General features: G+C 40.0%; 1 protein-coding gene across 4 annotated transcripts in view; it reads left to right on the forward strand.

Moving 5' to 3' along the window:
- EPB41L2 (erythrocyte membrane protein band 4.1 like 2) overlaps positions 1-24318 on the forward strand; it is a 154197-nt gene that overhangs the window by 67324 nt on the left and 62555 nt on the right. For all 4 annotated transcript variants that reach the window (XM_082855699.1, XM_082855696.1, XM_082855697.1 and 1 more), the window contains exons 4-6: positions 8178-8282; positions 19643-19685; positions 23643-23718. In XM_082855699.1, the coding sequence (XP_082711825.1) occupies positions 8178-8282; positions 19643-19685; positions 23643-23718 (224 nt within the window). The remainder of the gene's footprint in view (positions 1-8177; positions 8283-19642; positions 19686-23642; positions 23719-24318) is intronic.

Consider the following 24318-nt stretch of genomic DNA (forward strand, 5'->3'; position numbering starts at 1 on the left):
AAAAAACGAAAAATAGAACTACCATACGACCCAGCAGAGAGAAAACCATAATTCAAAAAGAGTCATGTACCACAATGTTCATTGCAGCTCTGTTTACAATAGCCAGGACATGGAAGCATCCTAAGTGTCCACTGACAGATGAATGGATAAGGAAGATGTGGCACATCCATACAATCATATATTACTCGGCCATAAAAAAGAAATGAAATTGAGTTATTTGTAGTGAGGTGGATGGACCTAGAGACTGTCATACAGAGTGAAGTCGATCAGAAAGAGCAATACAAGTCCCGTATGCTAACACATATATGTGCAATCTAAAAAAAAAATGGTTCTGAAGAACCTAGGGGCAGGACAGGAATAAAGACACAGACATAGAGAATGGACATGAGGATATGGGGAGGGCGAAAGGTAAACTGGGATGAAGTGAGAGAGTGGCATGGACATATATACACTACCAAATGTAAAACAGATAGCTAGTGGGAAGCAGCCACATAGCACAGGGAGGTCAGTTCCGTGCTTTGTGTCCACCTAGAGGGGTGGGATAGGGAGGGTGGGAGGGAGACGCAAGAGGGAGGAGATATGGGGATATATATATATATATGTATAGCTGATTGTTACGCAGCAGAAACCAACACACCTTTATAAAACAATTATACTTCCAATTAAGAGGTTAAAAAAAAAAAAAGGAGTAGAATTTAAGACTAAGCAGCATAGATGTGAAATAAAGTGCCTGAAGGAGAAAGGTGAATATTGGGAGCTTGGAATAGGCTTCACAGAGAAGGAGAATTTGGAGATTTGTCTAGAGGTCAGGTTTCAACAGTTGGAAATAAAGGTAGGAAAGAAATTTAGAGTATACCTTGGCGAGTCAGTAGACCTTTTTATCTGGGACAGGCAGCTATGACAACTAAAGAACTAGCTACATATACTGGATCTTAGGTGCACATTGTAAAGCAAAATATCTGTGTATTCTGCTTGGTTGACAAATGTGTTTGTAGTCCTTCCATGCATTAGAATTCAAGCTGTTTATAAAAAATCAAAACAATGATAATAGGAGAAAATTGCCTTCTTGGATAGAAATGTAGAGTACTAATGTTTATGTATATCGCAGGTAAGAATTCAGTTCTTTGAAACAGTGGTCCACAACCTGTTTGGCAGCAGGGCTCAGTTTTGTGGAAGACAGTTTTTCCACAAACAGGGTCGGGGATGGGGGGGGCGGATGGTTCAGGTGGTAATGCATGAAATGGGGAGCGGCAGATGAAGCTTTGCTCCCTTGCCTGCTGCTTACCTCCTGCTGTGTGGCCCGGAGTTGGGGATGCCTGCTTTAAGAGAAATTCAGGGAATGAGACTGAAAAGTTAGAGCAGTTAAGCTCTCTCTAACCTCAGTTTTCTTATTGTGAAATGAGATTGGATGAAATAACTGTGAAAGCTCTTTATAATGATATTTAAAATCAATTATTATTTTAGAACAGCTCAGATAGGTCCTGTGCTTTCAGCTGCCTTTTAGTGCATTCATGTAATGTGCCAGACATTTTAAAGTACTTTAAATATACTTCATGTAATTCTCTGATCATCATCATAAGGTGAATATTTTTATTTTAAAGAGAGGAAACAGACAAAATGAAGTTAAGTAACTTGCCTGAGGTTACAGAGCTGTTAAGAGGTGGGGCTGGCGTTCAAATCTATGTTACTACCATTCTGCTGTGGTACCTTTCTAGGAAACTGTTGAGACTTGAAGATTCTTGTGAAAGGTGGTACATACCAGAATCTGGGAGAGGAGAAGGAACAATTTCACATGCATGCCCCGACACATTTTTTTTTTGCCACACTGCACAGCATGTGGGATCTTAGTTCATACCCCCTGCAGTGGAAGCGTGGAGTCCTAACCACTGCCACCAGGGGGGATTACCGCCCCCGCCCCAGCAACACACACATATTTTTATGTACTTGCATTATGATTTGTGTCTTGGTTCCTCTTTCCCAAATGATGAGAATTTTTATTTATGGAGTGAGTTGTGAACAGCATGAAGGCAGAAAAGAAGTTGTGAGCCACTGGGTCTTATTGCTGTCAGAGCACACTCAGGCAAGTTTGATTACAGATTAATACTTATAAAATGTAATAACTTGGTCCATTTAATGTATATCATTTAATATGCCTCCTGAGTATTTGATTTTTTTTTTTTTTTTTTGCGGTACAAGGGCCTCTCACTGTTGTGGCCTCTCCCGTTGCGGAGCACAGGCTCCGGACGCGCAGGCTCAGCGGCCATGGCTCACGGGCCCAGCCGCTCCGCGGCATGTGGGATCTTCCTGGACCGGGGCAGGAACCCGTGTCCCCTGCATCGGCAGGCGGACTCTCAACCACTGCGCCACCAGGGAAGCTCTGATGTGTTTTCTTTATGAGATAAGGAGAAATGTACTATTTTGTTTGCCTTTCTGAATTAGCTTACAAGGCAGATCAGTTTTAGGTTTTTAAAGAATAACTTCTCTGGATTTTCTGTTACAGTTTTTTTCCTCTACTCCTTGTTATTCCCTATCTCATGTTTCTTTCCTTCTTGTCTTGATGGCTTTATAATGTCTATTATTTTAAAATAATGCATGCCAAAATCTTTTGAATGTTAATGTGTGTAAATAGTTAATGGAATAAAGTGATTGTAGGTTAATGGATTTTATTTTATCTGGCTAGAAATCCATTGGGTTTTCTTAATTTGAGACTTTCAGCATTTATCAGCCATTACTCTTTTAACATTGCCTCTCCCTTATTCTGTTGTCTTCGTGTAGAATTCTGGGGAGGTATATATGGACCCCTTCTTCTATCTTACATGTCTGTGAATTTCTTTCATAGTGTTTGTCTGTCTGTGCTGTATTCTGGATAACTTTTTCAGATCTACCAGTTCACCAGTTTTCTCTTTAACTGTATCAAGCCCTGTCCATTTGGATTATAATTTAATTAGTATAGCTTTATTTCCATATGTTCTAATTGGTTCTTTTCAGAATCTGCTTTTAGATAGTTGCTTTTTCCTTGATATTTTAAAATATTCATTTATTTCTTTCAGCATATAAAGACATACTAATTTTGTGTTCTGTAGTTGATAATTCCATTGTCTACAGTCTCTGAATATCTGATTCTGATATCGTGTCTAATGTTCAATAATAGTAACTGGTTTTCTTATGTGTTTTTGATTTTTTTTGATTGTACTTGTTGAGATTTTATCTATGGGAATCATTTGCTTTAGCCAGACATTTGGGTACTCCAATCCTAGACCAGTTTAAACTGAATTCTCTCTTGTGTCATTTTGGAATAAAAAAGATAATGTTATTAACAGTAGTCTCCAAATTTGCTTGAGGGCCATGTCATGGTAATTTTTCTCTCTCTCGTTTCTTGAGGTAGTGTCTGTAGATGAGTAATTCTGCTGTGGAATAAGTTAATAAGTGTTGTATTAAAGAAAGATAGTAGTTTATTTAGCCAAATAATTTTGCTAAACATCAGATTGAATGATGATAAACAAGTTGTTTTTTTTTTCCACCATAGAGCTTCTTGGGGTATCTTGTATGCAAATAGGAGTTTTGATGCTCAGTAGATGTATACATTAGGCAGAATTTTCCTTGTCTCACTCTACTCCCTTTTTGGGGGATTTGGGTGTATATGTGAAGCATCTCATGGGACCAATGGGAACAATAGAGCATACTTTGGCAAATATAAGTCTGCCCCCTGATACCCTTGGCTTCTGCATACTGCCTTCTCACTGGCTCTGCCTCTGTGTTTACACACTCTGTGGCTCTGTGTGTGTGTGTATCTATCTTGTATTTAAACACCCTGAAGGAAGATGTGGTTGTATCTGGTAATCTTTATCCCCAGAGTAAGACATTGTCGTTGGGTAGAGCTCTTATATCTCATAGGCCACTGGTCAGTGTTCTTTGGACAAGTTGGACCAGGTACCTAGTTCAGTCTAGAGGGGTAGATTCATATGACTTTTTTTTCGTTGGGGGGGGGGGGGTAGGTTTCCTTTTTATTTTCTGTGTCTACCATTCTAATGTAAACTTCCTGAGACCATATGTGTCTTATTTATGGTTCTTTCCTCAATGTCTTAACATAGGAACTGATATATATTAGATACAGAATTAGTATATGTGGAGCTTTTTAGCCTGGCAAGCCCTTGTGGTCATCTGAGAGTTCATCGTTCTGTAACCTCCAGTATCTTTTCAATAGAAACTGGTTCTGTCAGACTTTATAAACATCCAAAGTGAAAAATAAGTTCTTTTGAATATGCTATTACTTTATCTTAAAAGATCATTTCCTTGTTTAAGATTCATTTCAGATGCCACAGTCTTGGTGAAGCTATGATATTTCTTCTTCTTTTTTTTTGGATAACTGTTTATTTAAAAATAAATTTAGGCTTGTAGAAAAGTTGCGTACACCCAAAGCTTATGCTATTTCTCAGATGCCGTTACTGTTCCATGCTTGGCGTTCCTCCATGCACTTTGTACGTGCATCTTTCAGTACACGCCTCATAGTGTTGTTGCTTTTTTGTCTTCCCAGCCAGTCTCTGAGTTCATTGAGGGTGGAGATGCTGAATGGAAGCTTAAGTAATACGTGTGTGTAGTTAAGATCTTATCAAGCATTTAAAATATCTATTTCCTGGAGAAGGGAAGGAGAGAATCATAGAGGGGCAGTCTGAGCATCTAGAAGATACTTTGGTGTTTGTTAGATGTGGGCTAATGCAAGTCAGTTGGGAAGAGAATTCAGCTGTGATTGAGTGAGGCACTTGGTGTGGCACTTTTTTTTTTTTTTTTGCGGTGTTTGGACCCCTAACTGTTGTGGCCTCTCCCGTTGCGGAGCACAGGCTCTGGACGCGCAGGCTCAGCGGCCATGGCTCACGGGTCCAGCCGCTCCGCGGCATGTGGGATCTTCCCAGACTGGGGCACGAACCTGTGTCCCCTGCATCGGCAGGCGGACTCTCAACCACTGCGCCACCAGGGAAGCCCTTGGTGTGGCACTTTGACATACACTCTCTTACTGGGTTAATTTGACCCTCACAGTGAGCTGTGAGAGAGCTGCAATCTCATCTTACAGTTAAGAAGACTAAGTGGTTCGCCCATGGTCACACTCGTCCAGTAGTAGTAAACAGCTTACACAACGTCGAATGAGGGAGGGACTGAGTCTGACTGCAGCCCCATGCGGACGCGTCCTCCCTCTGCTGCCTGGCGGTACCAGCACCAGATTGCGATGGTGAGCTTTGCGGATGTTTTCATCTTTTAGGGGAATGCTGTCCATGAGAGCATGTTTCTATTTTTGAAATGGAAACCAGTGAGAAAGTATGATTTATTAATAAAAATCGACTGTAAGCCAATGTCAGAATGTGTTTTTCTCTTTGAACTGAGGTATGTATGTATAGACATAAGTTGTTTCGACTCTCCTTTTTACCCTAATTTCAAACAGCATTACAACCAAACAAAATAGCGTGAATCTCCTTCGACGCTGTCATGTTTCTCCATGATTTCTACGGCGAATCAGTTTCAGTAGTTAGCTTATTTGAAAGTAGTTGTCGTTTAGTCAGAGGTTTCCTAGAAGTAATAAGTTTGTTTGGAAACTATATCTGATTAAAGGCCAACTTCTTATATAAGCGTCCATCGAGTTCTTAGTGTCTTTCTAAATAAGAAGATAATCTCTGCTTTATAGTAGATAGAATATCTTCTGTGACTCATACCTCATTATAAATGCATAGTGTGTGATGAACAGATAGATGTGGCAAGAGCTGTAATAGTTTTCTCCCTTTGTTGTCTTAGATAAGGACACTTCCTAATTACAAAGTAGGCACTGAAATTATAACTATGGTCAGTCACTATGAGGCTGAGTAGGTAAATGTCACCTCATTTGAAATAAGTATGTCACACAGAGTACACTGTAATATTGTATTTTTAGGAGATTCAACAAGCATCTATTATGCAGGGTATTCTACTCACTGGAGATTGAGGCGTGAACAATGTTGTTGAAATTAATGTCAGAGAAAGTGAAGTCTATCGTAGATTATTGATTACCTTTGAAATATTCTTTGCTGTTGTTTGCAACCAAATCTCCTCACATCTACTCCAGGCTCTTATGAAGAAGAGATAATGGATTTTACTGCACATTTAAGAAAGTAACAACCATGATATGAGTCACCTTCTCCTCATAAAGTTAATTTAAAATACCTCCAAACTCATTCTTAATTATTTAGATTAATCATTGCATGCAGACCAGATAGTGAAATTCAGAACCTTTCATTTTAAAAGTTCAACACAAAATTTCAGGTAAGTGAAGTTAGTCTTTTTTCACGTTATAAAGCTCTCCAGCTTATAATAATAAGAGCCAATATTGGTTAAACCCTTACTGTGTGCCACACACTGTTCTAAGCTCTCATTATGTATTATAACTCATTGAGTACTTACCACATCCTGTGTGGTATATTCTGTTATCCCCATTTCACAGATGTACAAATTAAGGCAAATAGAAGTTAAGTGTCTTGCCCCTGGTCACATAGATTATAAATAATGGAAAGGTATTTAAAACATTGGTATTTGGAATCCGGAGCCCAGTACTCTTATTTACTACAGTATTATTTGCATGTACTTAAATATGTGGACACATAAACACATATCTGTTTTACATGTACTTAGTCATGAATCTGTAGTGGTGTGGATAGCACATTTCTTGAAATGTTGAAATAATGCAATCTGTGTGGCATTCTCCCTTTTCCCTCTACTATTTAATGTAATTCTACCTTTTAATAAAAAGAAGTTACTATATAAAATGTTTGATAATAAAAGTTGCAGATTCTCCCTCACAGGTCCTTCAGGCATGGATTTCTTACCTGTGGTTTAACAAGAGGAGGAAGACAAGATTAGAGGAGAGAAACACACTCTTGAATTGAGTTTCTGTGAAGACTTTATCTTTTCAAACCCCTTGTCAGAGTTGTCCTGATTTGAAAATGAAATGTCTTTTATATCTTGTTCCATTTTTAAAGATGTTTGTGTGGGAAACATTCATTTTCACACACTGGATGGACTAACTAGTAGACATTTCGATAGTGTGAGGGCATTCGTCTTGAAGATGAACAAGTCTGCTGGCTTGTTCTTTCTCACTCTCAGTCCAGGGGTTGCTTATATCCACGCAGGGCAGGGAGACGTGTGTCTAACCTGACATTGCAGTTGGGGGTTCCCAGGGCCACGCATCTCAGTTGGAGTCACCACTTTATGTTTTGCCATTGATTAAATAATGAGCTTTTCTTCTATGGCTGTCACAGGCTTTTGTATCTCTGTTGATAGCAGCTTCTTCAATTAAAAAAAAAAAATAAAACACAACAAAGCAAGGCAAAAATAGGTTAAATCCTTACAGACAGCTGATTTATCATCTCAGTCCCTTTCCCTTATATTTTTAAGATGTGTTCTAAAGAGTGAATCATTCTTGAGAAAGAGTGTAGCTTGTATTGAAAAACATAATTTCTACTCTACAAATATCTTGGAACAAAAATCAAACCTAGGGGCTTCCCTGGTGGCGCAGTGGTTGAGAATCCGCCTGCCGAGGCAGGGACATGGGTTCGTGCCCCGGTCCAGGAAGATCCCACGTGCCGCGGAGCGGCTGGGCCCGTGAGCCATGGCCGCTGAGCCTGCGCGTCCGGAGCCTGTGCTCCGCAACGGGAGAGGCCACAACAGTGAGAGGCCCGCGTACCGCAAAAAAAAAAAAATCAAACCTAAGTGCTGATGGGATGAATCGTGTTAGGATACATTGAGGAATGGAGCTAAATGATTTTCCTGGGGAGAGTATACCTTGTAGACGTGACATGAGCCATCTTGAGGAACTGAGGGAGGCAGCTTGGACATATTTTTGAACTATTTGAAAACGAATAAGTGAACTCTTAGCATTTTACTTTTTTTAGTTTTTGAATTATTGACATGGAGTAACAGTAAAGCATAGAGGCTGATCGTGCTTCTGTTTTAGAATTTATGCTTTATGTGTGTGTTGGGGGGGTCTAAAGTGAAAAAGTTATGAGTCACTTTTCGGTATTGTTATAAAAGAGGATTGGAATATAAATATTTCATATTAATTTATGCTAAATAATGTTATCTGATATGATGCCCTTGGTTTATAGTACTCACAGACTCATTAGTGCTTGAAAAGTAAAGATATTGTTCTTTTTCCTCAGAAACGTGCTAAGGGACAAGTGTTATTTGACAGAGTGTGTGAACATCTCAATCTCTTGGAGAAGGACTACTTTGGACTTGCGTTTCAGGAGAACCCTGAGCAGAAAGTAAGTGGAGTTATTTCAAGTTTGTTTATATCATCTTAGAAAAATACTGTGGGTAACCTGTGTAAAATTTAGCTTTCAAATAACTTATTTTATGTTTTTACTATGACATAGCTTATGTTCATGGGAGAAATTTGGAAAGATTGAAAACTTGTGTTTTCATGTATAACTTTTTGCTATTGTGTGTTTGTATGCTTTTCTACTTATATCGTAAGCAGACAGAATGGAATATCTTATACTACGTTAATTGTTAGAAACTGAAAGAACCGGTTTTAAAATTTTTATGTTGAATTTTTAGCTCTTGAATTCCCCTGTATGCTAGGAATTAAGCTTGTCTGAAAAGCAGGGAAGGAGGCATATTGGAAGAAATGTCAAGGGAAACCCATTTGTACTTGTCTGGAGAGAGTGTTTGCCTTGCTGAACAGATTAGAGGTTGTGTGGGGTGAAGGTGTTCCTTGCCCTGTGGTGTGGGTTATTGGGGGCCAAAAGAAAGGCAGGGCCCCGCCTGACTCAGGTGGTAGAGTTGACCAGCCAGGACCCTGTGGAGATCTGCCCGGCACCGGGAGTGTGTTGAGATTGTTTCTGCTCCAGGAATTTCCCAAGTTACTACTGAGCAGGATCATCAGAGTGCTCTAATGCTTGATGCTAATTCCAGGGACCTTCAGGGCTTCTCCGTTTCATAAACATATTAAAGAGAGAAATATTTACCAGTTCTGGCAATTAACCAGACTTTAACCTCTAGCCTTGTGTCTTAGTCAGTTTGGGCTTTTGTAATAAAGTACCATAGACTGAGTGGCTTATAAACAGCACACACGTGTTTCTCATAGCTGGGGAGCCTCGGACGGTCAGAATCAAGGTGCCAGCCAATTCAGTGTCTGGTGAGGGCCCCCTTCCCGGCTCGTGGACAGGGCCTTCTCATGGTGTCCTCACATGGTGGAAGGAGGGTTGCACCCTAAAGTGAAGCCCTTTTAAGTCTGTTAGATGGTGGCTGTGGGCAGACGCACTGTGATCGTTCTGTCTGAGGATGCACAGGGCACTTGGTCACAGTGCACTTTCCAGCGCCTAACATTCACATCACAGTCAGTTGGTAGATGGATATAGGCTGTAAATTTTATTTGCCCGCATGCCATCATTATTTGTATTTATACATCCTGGTAATGAAATGTAGGGTACTAAGAGTGATAATTATATATAAATTAAATTTTCTCAACTTACTTAGTTTGAAACCTTTGATACCTAATTGGTGGTTTAATTCTACAATTAAACTAAAGACCACTAAATTGCATGCGGGCCTGCTGAATAGTGTGTGAGCGTTCTCATCAGAGCTCTGTTTAGAGCACTTTTCTTAGAAGTAATAACATAGTAGACATTCGACTAAATAAACTGGGTGCTCTTTTTAGACTTTAAATTACAAGGTAGTCTTGATAATGTTTGCAACCATGTGCCCTTCTGTTGGCCCTCAGAGCTGCAAAAGAGAAAGTGATGGAAATTTGGCTGTCATTACCCACTTTTTCTGCGATTACATTTTGGTACATTCACAGGAGCATTTAATCTTTTTAAAAAAGGAAGACCATCTAATATGTTGTAGAATATGTAGAATAACATGTTCTGTTAGTAGAAATAGGATATACTATATTAAGACATACGGTATTTCTGGAACAGTAGATTTGCGTGAGAAAGAGCGGTGCTTAGATAGAAGGATTCACTATTTTTTATTTTGCTGACTCTTATATGTCTAATACGTATCTTTCACCTGAATCTCAGACTCATATACTTCACTGCCTACTGGACACTACACTCAGTTGTCTTAAAGCAAACGCCTCATCTTCCTCTTAAACTTCATTTAAGAAGTTCCCTGAAGAGTGAGGAGAGGTTCCTTCTACTTTTTATACAAGTCCTGTCTTTTCTACCTGCTAACATCCCTCTTCTGGTTCTCTTTGTGCACAGTTCTTGCTTTGGTTTAGGCTCCTGTCATCTCTTGCTTTGACTATTTTATTAGCCTCCTAACTGGTCTAACTGTCCAGTCTCAGGCCTCTGTGATCATTCTTCACCTTGCTGCTAGATTGAACTCTCGAGAAGGCATATCCCATCTTGGCACTCATTGGCTTCAAACCATTTAATGGATACAGTCTAACCCTCTTAGTGTGAATTACAATCCTGGTCATGTGATTGTGTCTACTTCTTTACCTCCATTTCTCAGTAGCCTCTCACATACAGTCCGTATTGAACACACTCCAGATTTCTCTCCTAAGGGGAGCTTTGCCAGTCCGTACTATACCTGCTTGAACATACTATCCCTTACATTTGGAATATCCTTCTCATTTTTTGGGTATCTGAATGTCTACTCTTCCTTAAGATCCAACTTAGGTATCCTACTCTGTGAGATTTTCCTTGACTGTTTTCCATCACCATCCTTCCTGCCCCCAACTCAAGGATTGAGTTGACAGTTCAGTCATGTAGACGTTTAGCACAAACCTTATTTGTTTATCAGTCTTTCTCCCCATTGCTCTAGGAACTTCTTGAGGGTAGAGGCCTTACCTTTTATCTGTGTAACATCTGTATATCTAGACATTATCAAATATTTTTAAAATACCACCTGTGTGCCATCTCACACCCATTAAGATGGCCACTATAAAAGAACAAAGCAAAAACCCCAGAAAATAACAAATGTTGCCGAGGATGTGAAAAAATTGGAATCCCTATGCACTGGTGATGGGAAGGTAGTATGGTGCAGCTATTAGGAAAACAGTATAGAGGTTACTCAAAAAATTATAAATAGAATTATCAAGTGATCTAGCAATCTTCTGGGTATATATCCAAAAGAATTGAAAGCAGGATCTTGAAGAGACATTTGCACACCTGTGTTCATTGCAGTATTACAATAGCCAAGAGATAGAAGCAACCCAAATGTTTCTTGATGGATGAATTGGATAAACGAAATGTGGCATATACAAGGTGTGGTGAATGGAATGTTATTGAGCCTTAAAGAAGGAAATCTTGGGCTTCCCTGGTGGCGCAGTGGTTGAGAGTCTGCCTGCTGATGCAGGGGGCACGGGTTCGTGCCCCGGTCCGGGAAGATCCCACATGCCGCGGAGCGGCTGGGCCCGTGAGCCATGGCCGCTGAGCCTGCGCGTCTGGAGCCTGTGCTCCGCAGCGGGAGAGGCCACAACAGTGAGAGGCCCGCAAAAGGAGGAAATCTTGTTCATCCTATAACATGGATGAACCTAGAGGATATTATATTGAGTGAAGTTAGTCACAAAAAGACAAGTACTGTATGAGTCCCTTATCTGAGGTATCCCTAGTCAAACCCATGGAAACAAAGTAAAATTGTGGTTGCCTGGGAGTGGGGGGAGGAGAAAATGGGAAGTTGTTGTTCAATAGGTATAGTTTGTTTTGCAAGATGAAGAAGTTCTAGAATCTGTTGCATAACAATGTGATATAGTTAGCGCTACTGAACTGTACACAAACAATTGGTTAAGAGGGTAAATTTTTATGTTACGTGTTTTTTACCACAATTAAAAAAAAAATACTACCTGTGTGCAAACCAGTGTACTTCTGCAACTCTAGCAGTAAATAATTAAGACACAGACCCTGCCTTCATGGATGTCCCCACTTAGTCCTAGTTGAGAAGACGGAGTAAAAAAACCTGAATTACACAGTTACTAAACTTTGATTACTGTTCTACAGGAAAGATTCAGGTTATTAACGGGGAAGACTTCTTAGGAGAGAAATGATGCTTAAAGAGAGATCTGAAGCGTGAGTGGGCTTTGGGCGAAGGGACATGGGAAGCACACCCACAGGGCCCTGGGCAGGAATAGCTGACCGCTTGCTAAATGGAAAGACATCTGTTGTGGTTAATGGGGGGAGACTGGGTGTTGATAAGGGGTCAGATTATGCAGGGCTATCTAGGCTATATGTCTATATTTCAAGGCTTGGGAGATCTCCTTTATCCTAAGGAAAATGATTAGTCACTGATAGGCTGACACAGTGATGTAAGACAACCAGTCTTGCCTTTAAAAAGGTCTGAGAGAGGGAATATGAGCAGGTCTGCTCACCCAAAGCACAAAAGTAGCCTCAGTTGAGGTTGTGGTAGTGAAAGTAGACGAGCCAGTGATTTAGGAGAGATGTGGATTGCTGTTGACCGTCCGGCTGAGACTGGAGATCATAGAACTGTGATGGCAGCAGAATACATTGTTGTGTGCTTCTCTAATTGCTCTCTGCACCCTGGGCATAACAGTGGAGAAGTGGGGTATTAAAGGGGAGTTGGTTATGTTCACGGTGGTTATGGTTAAGAGGGCAAAAGATTGAGAAAACTGGAGATCCTGATGCACAGGTTATCAAGCTGATTATTCATAGGATCACAGGAACATAACTGAAGCTGAAATGGGCTGATAGGCTGGGTGAAAATGGCTGGGACCAAGGGATGAAAGTCCAAAGAAGTCGACAGGCAGGTACAGTGAGAATAACTGGCTAGAAGACTTAGAAGAGGAAATGATTGCATCTGAGAATGGAACAGTGACATCTAATGAGGTGGAGAACTCTGTGTGGTGACATGACTGAGTGTTCAGCTATGAAAAGGGATGGCTGAGGTCAAGGAGCGGCTAAGGTCATTAGGGCAGAGACTATTAAGATAAGGTTAAGTTTGGAGGGGTTCTCCATAAGGTTCTCATTGACAAAAAAGCTAATACTAAACAGGGAACTCATAATTCCTTATTTTACTCTGTAGTTTCTCTTACAAAATTCGAGATGAAAATGCTCAGAAAATTAGGCACACACTTTGTTATCTAGGCTTTAACTATAGAACAGTGGGAGAATAAACAGGGTGTCCTTTCTGAAATACTCACTTTTCAGGAAATCAGTGCTCACATGTGATTGGCAATATATTTAATCATTCATATATAATCTGATTTGCCTTTGTAACTTTTGTGTTGTATATATTTTGTTTTATTCCTTCTTGCTTATGTAGACAAAATCCAGTCCTCGAGATGTCTGGGCTAAAGAACTCTTATTTTTCAAATACAGATTTGTATCGTGTCCTTTTTTTTCCATAGAAAATTATTACTATTGCACCAACTCAGCTCATGCAATTTCAACAATAGGATACTATAGGAAATAGGAATTTAAACTGCTTTTTAAAATGCTGAATATTATCTGTATTTATGGACGTTTTCAGTCACTGATCATTTCAAGATATTATAATGTAAAGCCATGGTTATTTGTATGAAAATTTTCCATGGAAAGGAATATCTCATCTTATTTTAGTGTAGTGCTGTGTCTCTCATGGTTGGAAGCCTTCCACTTTACTCTTGAGTATGAACATCTATCATTATTAGTGTTAGAACTTTTTAATGTCTGTAGAGAACTCATGTAAACTTTACTATGGAAAATTTCATTAGAAATATGTGAAATCAAGCAACCTGTTATTCTTTTATACACAGAATTCCCAGTCCATGTAGTTCTTGTATTCATGTCTAAATGAAACCATCATTAAGGATTTTGGACTATCTTTAAAGGGAAAATATTGTCTTGAATTTTTGATGTTAACAGAGTTTGGCATCTGGCCCAGGGATTTTAATGTCATTTTGCTTCAAGTCATATTGAAAGGGGAGCTTGTTTGAAGTGTAGTTGATATCCACAGCTAACTTTATGAAAATTGGTTAACGCATTTCTCTGATGGCCAGACCATTTCCTCCCCCAGAAACTAGAATTAAAAACTCTCGTATTAAACTGTTTGTCACATATAAACTATTCTTTAATAAAATTCTATATCCAATCCAGTTACACCTTATAATACCGCAGACAGGTGTTGGAATCATGTTCTCCCAGATGCATAGTGAATGTTTCAATGTAACAGAGGGCCTGTAAGGTTTCTGCTAACACCAACGTGATGGCAGTGTTCTTAGACTTAATTTAGACAGAGGTATAATAAAGGGGATCTGCTTCAGTGCTATAAATTCTTTTTTTTTTTTTTTTTTTTTTTTGTGGTACGTGGGCCTCTCACTGTTGTGGCCTCTCCTGTTGCGGAGCACGGGCTCCGGACGCGCAGGCTCAGCGGCCATGGCTCACGGGACCAGCCGCTCCGCGGCACGTGGGATCCTCCCGGACCGGGGCACAAACCCACGTCCCCTGCATCGGCAGGCGGACTCTCAACCACTGCGCCACAAGGGAAGCCCCAGTGCTATAAATTCTTAAAGGAAAATGCAGGTTTTAGACAAACTTATTCTTTACTTTTAACATTTGGTAATAGGGTGTGTGTTGGATTAAGTTTAATTTCTCTCACCTGGCAAAATTGACAAGCACCAATTTTGAAGGCATGGCTAGGCATTTTAAAAACTTCTAACTCTGGGGTCTTAGCATCTACCCTGAAGGAGAATTAGGTGAGATAGATATTTTGGGGAGAGAGGGAATTAAAAGATAGATTTTGTGACTGTATCTTGAGTTGTTTTCTAAATCCAGTGTGGTCAGTGGCCCAAGACAGGCAGCTGGCTGCATGTTCAGACTGCTGATGAGATGCTGCTTGTGGATGGGCCTGAGCGCTCATGTCTGCCAGGTGAAAGTGGTTAGCACTTCTGTGGAGTAAAGACTGTGGGTCCTGACATTATTTGATACAGCTGTTCAGTGTGATGGGGAGGAAGCAGTCACCTGCTCAGGCTTTCTGCAGGAGGCCGTCAACAATTAGAATATTTAACCAGTGAAGACTGGAGGTCTTCCTGACAAGCCAGTTGAAGGACTTGAAAAACGTCTCTCTACATTTGACTTCCATTAAAGACAGGAATTTCTGCACACACAAAAAATCTCTGGTTCTACTACTCAAATGGTGGTGCCGGGCCCAGCAGCGTTGTCACCACTCAGAAGCTTGTTAGCAGTGAGGAATTCCAGGTCCTCACGGGTGGCAGGAGTGTTCTGGTACTCATAGCCTCTTACGTGGGAGTGAGGCTCTTTGCAGTCAGCCTGGACATTTGGACCATAGTCTCTGAGGTTTTTTCTAACACCAACATCCTGTGAATATAAATACAGTGATTCATAATCAAACTTCTATATTTTTCTAGATGTTTCTGTTGTTGGAAGATAATTGAGAATCACCTTTATTTAACACTTTCTGAGAACCAGTATTGAAAATATTATAGGGAAATGCCAGAAGACTTGGTGTTAACCAGGACTGTTCCGCTCTCAGGTTTACAGTGGGTAAGAGAGCAGAATTAAGGAGCTTCTCTAATTAATTGACAGAAAGGCTTAAGTGTGAAAAAAAAAAAGTGTATAGCTATTTGCTGCTTAGTTAAAAATTTTTTCTCTAACCTTCCAAGGCAGGTTTTTGGTTTTAACTTTTTCTTTGTGCCTAGATTCCTTTGACAGTCTAGTGAATTCTGTGGGCTGCTTCTCAGAACAGTGTTTGAAATGTATGATTATAACAAAACAGGCCTATAAAGGAAGCCAATAAATAACATTCTCAACATATTAATTTAAAAAATTGGGATAAATTCATCATCAATAGCTAATCCCTACTGTGATTTCAAAAATATCGATTAGTATAAATGATATTTTAAGATCTGCAGCTACTCTAATGTGCTGTGGAAATAGTTTTGATTCCTGTGAGTGACAAAGCTAAAGGCACTGCTGATATTAGCCAGGTTTTTTTTGTTTTTCCCTCTAATTAATAGTAATGCTAAATTTCAGCTAAAGGTTAATGAAGATAAAGAGGTGACCTTTTTTCCCCCCAGCTGATTCACAGACTCTTCATTTCATGTTCTAAGGTGATTTAATAACTGACATTCTAGGACCACATTTTAATTTTAATTTACTTTTGTTGGAAGCCTGTGATAGGATTCTCTAAGGAGAAGGGGTCTGATTTTTAATCTCATCTGGCCCATGACTACCGTGAGCGTAGTTTTTGAATCCAGAGTCTGATTTATTAACTTTTTGTGGGTAGAAGTAGTCACATAAATATTAACTTCCTTAATATATATAATGTATCTCCTTTGGAAATAAAAAATTGTGTGAAGAAGGGATATATACTGAAAGGTGATAGAACAATTTAATTTTATCATTACCAAAAAACATCTACCATTAAAGGCACTAGATGAAGTCCATTGCATGTGTACTTACTCCTCAGGAAGCGTTTGAATGAATGTTTGAAGAGAACAACCCCATGGGGTAGATGATATGATCTTCATCTTGAGGGTGAGGAAACCGAGGCGTAAAGAAGACAGGGAATGAGCCCAAGGTCACAGAGTCGGTGGAAAGCCAGAATTTGACTCCATGTAGTTCTGATTCCAAAGTCTATGTATGTGGCAGCCAAATCTTTAAAAAATGGGAATGGTGCGCTCTAAGCTGTCATGGTGTGTGTGAGTGTGTGCACTTACGTCATTCTCTGATGGCTTTTTCCATCTTTTTGTGTCTGCTTGATCCACCCAGCACTCCTCAAGTGTCAGAACCAAGAAATTCATTTTTATTATTTATCTGTTAAAAAATTTTATGTCTACTATTTACTTATAATTGATAATGCAGATAATAGACTGATATTTCTTTTAAAAGTCATGTTAAGGCATTTTTGGTTTTTTTACTTAGGAATTTATGACCCTAGGCAATACAATTGTATCCCACTCATGATCTAAGTGCTCATTGGAGCTAATTATTCAAATAAAAATAAACCTAAGACAAATACTATAACCTGTGGTCTTTTAAATTGATCATAGCATGGGAAGGGAGGAGACAAGCAGTGGGCCACCAGCCAACAGGTATTAATTTAGTACTTACACTGGTTGCCTAGAACTGCCAAGTCCTGTGAAGGACGCAGGGAATAATGGTCTATCCTGGCCTTGCAAAGACCTCCTTACTCCTGGGTGGGAATGGAGTTCACAGTGTGGAAGTGCGTGTGGTTAGCAGATGGGTACCAAAGGGCAAACCAGGTCGGTGGATGCAACAAATCCTCTCTGCTGCCGCTGTTTGATCATATCAGGTAAACTCTGCCCGCTCAGTTTTTGGATGGGCTCTGAAATAAAGAGAATAAGCCGCTTTGGTCTTGATATTGTGCCTGGCAATATTGTGGAAAGTGGCCCGAGAATGACAGCGAGTCTGAATGTGGTTGGCTGGTGCACAGAAACTTATTACGCATACTCCTGGGTCTGCAGAGCCAGATTGACTCTCTGCATGCTGTGCAGAAACTGTCAGGTGACTTGTACGAGGCTTTGGTGCTTCATGTGAGAATGGACAGTGCCGGGTGGCTGGGACACAGGGTTACTTCTTGGGGTTACAGAAGATGATGCTGCTTCCACCCTCTTACTCGGAGAACAGAGAGGTCTTTTTTTTTTTTTTTTTTTTTTTTTTTTTTGCTGTTCTGTGAGAGACCTCTATACCAATTGTCACACAGTGAAACTGGGGATTTGGAAGGGGTGTGTCTAGGCCTTTAATAAGACCAGTAGTTTCTCCTCCCCTCTCTTCTTTCTTCTGTGCTTATGTTCTGAGGGATATTTTTCCTTTTCAGTTTGGCATGAGTTGTGTCTGATTCAGTTTTTCTTACTGTGGTTGTTACATCCTTGGACGAAATACCAAAACACTTTTGACTCTCCTTCCCTCTCCCCCAGCCACTCCCCTGTCTGGGCCAGAGGCTGAATGATGTGTTTTTCTCATTCTTGCGCCTCATGATAGCCCGCCATTTGGGAGCCAGCTGTTGCATGGACAGCTGCTGCAGGGCCGGGAAGCTGAATGCCAGGCTCTCTTCTCGGGGGAGAATTAGAGCTGCTCCTTGACACAGCACTGGAGGTACCGTGAGAGGGTCCCATTGGCCCTTCACATCAGTGGGCCATGCAGCTGGGCCACCAGTGCTATGAAACTTAGACCAAGCTCTGGTAACTCTTTGTTGAGAGGGTTGAATATAACCAGTGTTAGAACAGAGCCATGCACACCTTGGATCCTTGCTGCCCTCAGTATAAGCCCTGAATGGTATAGTAAGACCCGTGGGGGTCTGTGCAGCTTTGCTTTCAAAGCATCCTGTTGTTACTGTTTCTTAATAGTGTGTAAGTTAATGTTCTGTTGTACCCATTCAACATATTGTTAAGATAGTAGGTTATAATTTTCTATGTAGCAGTAAACATTTTAATCGTTTACTTTATGTATCTGAATAAAATTCTGTTTAAACACAGATGTTATAATACATGATTTGGGATGCTTTTAGAATGAATGAAACTTATTCTAAAGCCAATTATTTGAGTCAGTTTAATATATCTCAAAAATGTAATTGTTCTATTAGTGAAGATAAAGTGAACTTTAATAATGACTTGAGGATAAGGTAGAAGTATAAAAAAATAAACATATATATAGCATATACATAAACACACACACATATGCAAATTTTTTTTATTGGATACATCTTTTGCCTGTAGCTTTAAAAAACAAATATTTAATGTCCTTAGAGGCTTTGAACCTAGTAGTTCAATTTGTTTTTTGTTTTTTTTTTTTGCGGTACGCGGGCCTCTCACTGTTGTGGCCTCTCCCGTTGCGGAGCACAGGCTCCGGACGTGCAGGCTCAGCGGCCATGGCTCACGGGCCCAGCCGCTCCGCGGCATGTGGGATCTTCCCGGACCGGGGCACGAACCCGTGTCCCCTGCATCAGCAGGCAGACTCTCAACCACTGTGCCACCAGGGGAAGCCCTAGTAGTTCAAATTTGATCTTTTTTGCTTTAAGATATTGTAGTGGTTTCCTAGAATCTTTTTTAACTTTCTCAAAGGGTGGAAATAAAGGAAAAGTGAAAGGGAGTTCCTTATGATTGTGACTTTCAACTTGGAATGAAGTTTTAAAAGGATGTTTAAATCTTCCAGGAAGGAAAATACTGGCTGCAATCTGACAGTACTTCTCCATGGCGTTGTACAGTTGCAGGCAGAAACAAAGTTTAAGGAGGAATTGGCTTTAGGAGTTGAGATAATTGTGTTTGATTGGGGTATGTGTACTTTTAACCAATAGTTTCCAATTCACATTTTATCCATGAATAAGAGCCAATGATTGTCCTTGACTGAGCTCTCATTTCAGTGTCCACAGGGGCTCTTTGCTGGCAGTACTACTATAGAATAAAGACTAGATGTAGATGTATTACGTCTCGTCATTTGGGTAGATGTTTGATTTCACATCCAAGAAAATGAGGCCCAAGAGACCCACCTTAAAGTGTTTTAATATTTTATTTATAACACACACACAAACACGCATTCAAAAACAAATCAGTACTGAGCCCAGTGGAATGCTAGTAGCTGTTTGCGTAGGACTTTGTTAAAATGTTTACACTTAAATAAGTATGTGAACTGTAAACTGTTCCATTTTGGACTCTGGACTACTTCTTATGGGTTAATTAACCTTTTTTTTCCACCCCCTGCAGAACTGGCTAGATCCCGCAAAAGAAATGAAGAGACAGCTGCGAAGTGAGTATTAAATCATCATACTTTGAAGTTATCAAGTTAATCTTTACATCTGTGTTTTTCTATCTTTACTAAAATTCACAGGAATGTAAACTAGAATAAGCTAGTGATAGAATCATCAGCTCTGTTTTGCATTCATATCATATAGGAAGTTGAGACTCAACAGTATTTCTGTAGAATCATGACTGTTTATTTTGGTCATGGCTTAGGGACTCCTGGTCAAGAGGTTGTAGACGACTCTTCTTAAATAGTCCCTCACAGTGTCTACCACTGTGAAGCAACACCTGATCTTTGTCTCTGGGGGAAAGTATGAGAAGCTGCTTTTCTGTAACTTTCCCTTTTTATATGAAATGTACCCAGGAGAGCCCTGTTACTCTTGCTTTGTCTACTTGATTTTGGCTGTGTGTCCAATTAGTTTAATTAGTAAGCATGCCTCTGGCTCCAGAGGCATATGGGTGCACTGCTTCTGGATGTCCTGGAGTGAGGGTTTGAGGAGTGAAGGGATTGCAAAATGATCCTTGGAGTCCTCTGAGGTGTTTGCCTTCTCTCCTCCTTTGGCCACTTTTTGTGCTCTGAGTCTGGGTTTGTTCTTAGTTCTGTTTGTCCCTTTCTTCCATTTCCCCATTTGTTCTTACTGTCGTCTCCCTAAGTGACTTATGTGTCCCACTCTATCTAACCAGCTTCAGTTCCCTCCTGTGTCTGGTTTTGTGATATCTGCATTACGAATCATTATCACCTCAGAACAACCTCTGATAGGGGATCTGGCTACTTAAATTACTGCAGGATCTGTGAATGACTTAAGCAGAAAAGGGAGGGAGCCACAAACAGCTGGACTGTTCAGACAAGAGAACAAAATTCTCACCAGCCCTTTGGACGGTGGGCCCCAGAGCTGGCCAGGGAGAAGCTGTCCAGGGAGCAGGATGCTCTCTGTGCTGTTGGTTTCATTTCCCTACTTATTTATTATTCCCAGCTTATTTATTACCAACGTTAAAACACTGGAACACATCTATGCTTTTCCCTTCGGTTCCTTTCTGTCTACCTTCCGTCTCATTTTTAATTCTCCACATTTTCTTTATTTCTCTTTCTTTCTCTCTCAGATTATTAATAATTTTGGGAGTTTTCCTATCATTTCTTTCCTTCTCTACTCTCTTTTTTTTTTTTTTTTTTACTGAGTGTATACCTTATTTTTCCTATTTCCTCTCCTTGTAGACTCATCTTTCTTTTCATTTTTTAAATATCTTTGATTAGTGTTACCTTCCTGATTTGCCCAGGACTGTGAGGATGTGGGACTTTTAGTGCTAACTGGGGTGGTTGGTCACCCTATCTTTTGACTGTTATCCCTGGCTTTCCATCCTTCCCTCCCTCCCTCACCCCTCTGCCCTGCATTTATTATCTTGGTGTTTCATCCATTCATGTTTGCTTCATAATAGAAAAGGGGGAAAGTAGAGAAAAGGAGTAATTAGACAGAGATACATTATGCTTATATTATGGAAGAAACTGTACCAGAAAGCTTCGGAACTTTTTCTAGTCCCTTCTGCGGTTGTTAAAACTCTGCAAAGTGCATGAATTCAAAAAGGTATGGATGCTTGGTTCTTTCACTTTCTCTGAAACCCTACTTGCCAACTGACCCAAACCATGGACGGAACAGGATAACCTGTGAAACATGATTGATGTTCCATTGAATTTGTTTCCTATAGTTTTGCTTTGGCTTTTGTTGCATTATGTTCGTGTGCTTCTCACTTCAGAGTCATGGAGCCATCCTAACTTTTGGAAGGCAAGACTCTTTCTTGCTGATTATGAATCACGGTCTTACGTTTTGATTATTTGTGAAGTTTTTTTTTTAGAGTTATTTCAGGACTTTTGCCCTTGTGGTTTGGCAAGAGGAATAACAGTAACACAGGATTTGGCATTTTCAAACTATTGCAACTAGTTCCCTAAGTGGAATCCTGTGCCGTCCTGATCATGAAAGTAGGCTGAGGAAACGAAGTTTTAGCTGTTGCATTTTACCTCTGCCTTTCTGCTTGTGTTACAATGGATGAAAGAACTGTTTGTTCTGTCTTAGCCCAACCTCTGCAGTGATTTATTGTCATTCAGTTAACAGAGGTAAACATTAATCTTTTTTGAGTTACGTTTGACAACTGACAGCCTATCAGTTTCTGTGTAAAAGTTGCCTAAAAATCTTTATTTTCTCAAATGTACACAAATAAGACTATATAGATATATAAGGCTATATATCTTAGGCTTGCCTGTATTAATATATAAACAATCCATAGCTAGATAGACTGTTTATATAGCTAGGTAAAAATGATAATACATAACTAAATAAAAAGTTTAGCATTATCAGTACAACTTTAGAATTGGAAATAGAACCTGAAATATGTGTTCTATTAGAAACTTATCCCTGTTGTCGTATCCAGGTAAGCATGTGCTGGTGTTAATACCTAGGAAGCAAATAAATAAAGATCCTTTAAGAAGTGATATGATAATCCTGTGATGACTTTGCTTAATTATGGGTTAGTAATTACCTTGAAGAAGTACATATGCATCACAGCCACCCTGGTGCTACTGGCCAAGAAATGGCATGTCTCTTAATACTCGGGAAAGTTCTGTATCTTTTTCATGGTGTTTTAAATGTATAGCGGGAACTTAAATCTGTTTATTAAATTTGGCGGGTTTGTGTTATTAGTAGAAGAATGATGTATTGAGCCCAAATCCAGCAAGAGTTCTGTGTATTCACAGTAGCTATTCAATAACTCTTCATTGACTTCTGAGTAGGAGAAAAGTTAGCGTGTCTACGGTGAGAAAAGAACAAAATGATCCATTGAGCAAGAGAATGGGATTCAAGAAATTTTTCTTCAACTCCCTAAATGAAAGCAACTGTGATGAGGCCTTCAAATATGTGTGAAATGAAATAACACACACACACACACACACACACAGTTTTTATGTTTTTATTTGGAAATACCATGAACTTTGGGTATAACTCTGAATTCAGACTATTGGAATTATTTTGATCCCTTTACGAAAATAATACCTGCCCTGTGGGATCTTCCCGGACCGGGGCACGAACCACTGTTCCCTGCATCGGCAGGCGGACTTTCAATCACTGTGCCACCAGGGAAGCCCATCGTTTCTTGAATAGTTATAGTGATCATTTGATCATTACTCCTCTTCCCCCAACAATATAGAAATCCTAAATTGCTTTTTTTAAAAATATATATATTTTATTTATTTATTTTATGTTTGGCTGTGTTGGGTCTTTGTTGCTGAGTGCGGGCTTTTCTCTAGTTGCGGCGGGCAGAGGCTACTCTTCATTGCGGTGCACGGGCTTCTCATTGTAGTGGCTTCTCTTGTTGCGGAGCATGGGTTCTAAGCACGCGGGCTTCAGTAGTTGTGGCGCATGGGCTCAGTAGTTGTGGCGCATGGGCTCTAGAGCGCAGGCTCAGTAGTTGTGGCACACGGGCTTAGTTGCTCCGCGGCTTGTGGGATCTTCCTGGACCAGGGCTCAAACCCGTGTCCCCTGCATTGGCAGGCAGACTCTTAATCACTGCACCACCAGGGAAGCCCTCTTTTTTGGTTGTTTTTAAAGTGTGGAGAATATTTGGCATCTAGAGATCCTATGGTTAAAAAATCTTATCTCAGAACTATTACATGAAGTTTATATTAAAATGTTTGCATACTAGATCACCATATAAAACATTTGTTGACATACCAGTAAATGTTTATAAAAAAGTGAACCTATTATTCTTTGATGATGGGTTATTTATGGAATTGATTTTTACTTTATTTTTCACTTCATTTTTGTTTTGTAAATGATATTTTCTTTAAATTAAAAAAATTCTCTAAATTGATTTATAGCAGGACTGATCTATACTATTTGAACATTGACCTTTAAGTTTTATCAGTATAAATGGTGATTGTGTTGGTTGCATAAATAATCATGATCTTTAATAATTACAGATCTTCCTTGGCTCTTCAGCTTTAATGTGAAGTTTTATCCTCCTGATCCTTCTCAGTTGACTGAAGATATCACCAGGTACTTTACATTTATACTAAAAATGATTCTTTTTTTTTTTTTTTTTTTTTGCGGTACGCGGGCCTCTCCTGTTGCGGAGCACAGGCTCCGGACGCACAGGCTCAGTGGCCATGGCTCACGGGCCCAGCTGCTCCACGGCATGTGGGATCTTCCCGGACCGGGGCACGAACCCGTGTCCCCTGCATTGGCAGGCGGACTCCCAACCACTGCGCCACCAGGGAAGCCCCTAAAAATGATTCTTTACTTACAGCTCTCATTTATTTCAGTGTCCTGGGGGGGAATGATGGTAATTTTAGGATTAAAACCAAAACATTTTTTCTTAAGCTGAGTTTTAGAAGTTCCTTGGAAGTGGATATTCCAAAATAGTTTGAAATGTTTCTGGTTTCAGAAATTTTATTCACTTTTCTTGAACTTCCCATTTATATTGAAGTAATGGAATATTTTTTAAAAATTGCGGCAGGGACTTCCCTGGTGGTCCAGTGGTTAAGACTCCGTGCTCCCAATGCAGGGGGCCCGGGTTCTGTCCCTGGTCAGGGAACTGGATCCCGCGTGCCGCAACTAAGACCTGGCGCAGCCAAATAAATAAATAAATATTTTAAA

The sequence above is a fragment of the Leucopleurus acutus genome (genome assembly GCF_964270905.1).
Source record: "Leucopleurus acutus genome assembly, chromosome: 15".
NCBI lineage: Eukaryota > Metazoa > Chordata > Mammalia > Artiodactyla > Delphinidae > Leucopleurus > Leucopleurus acutus.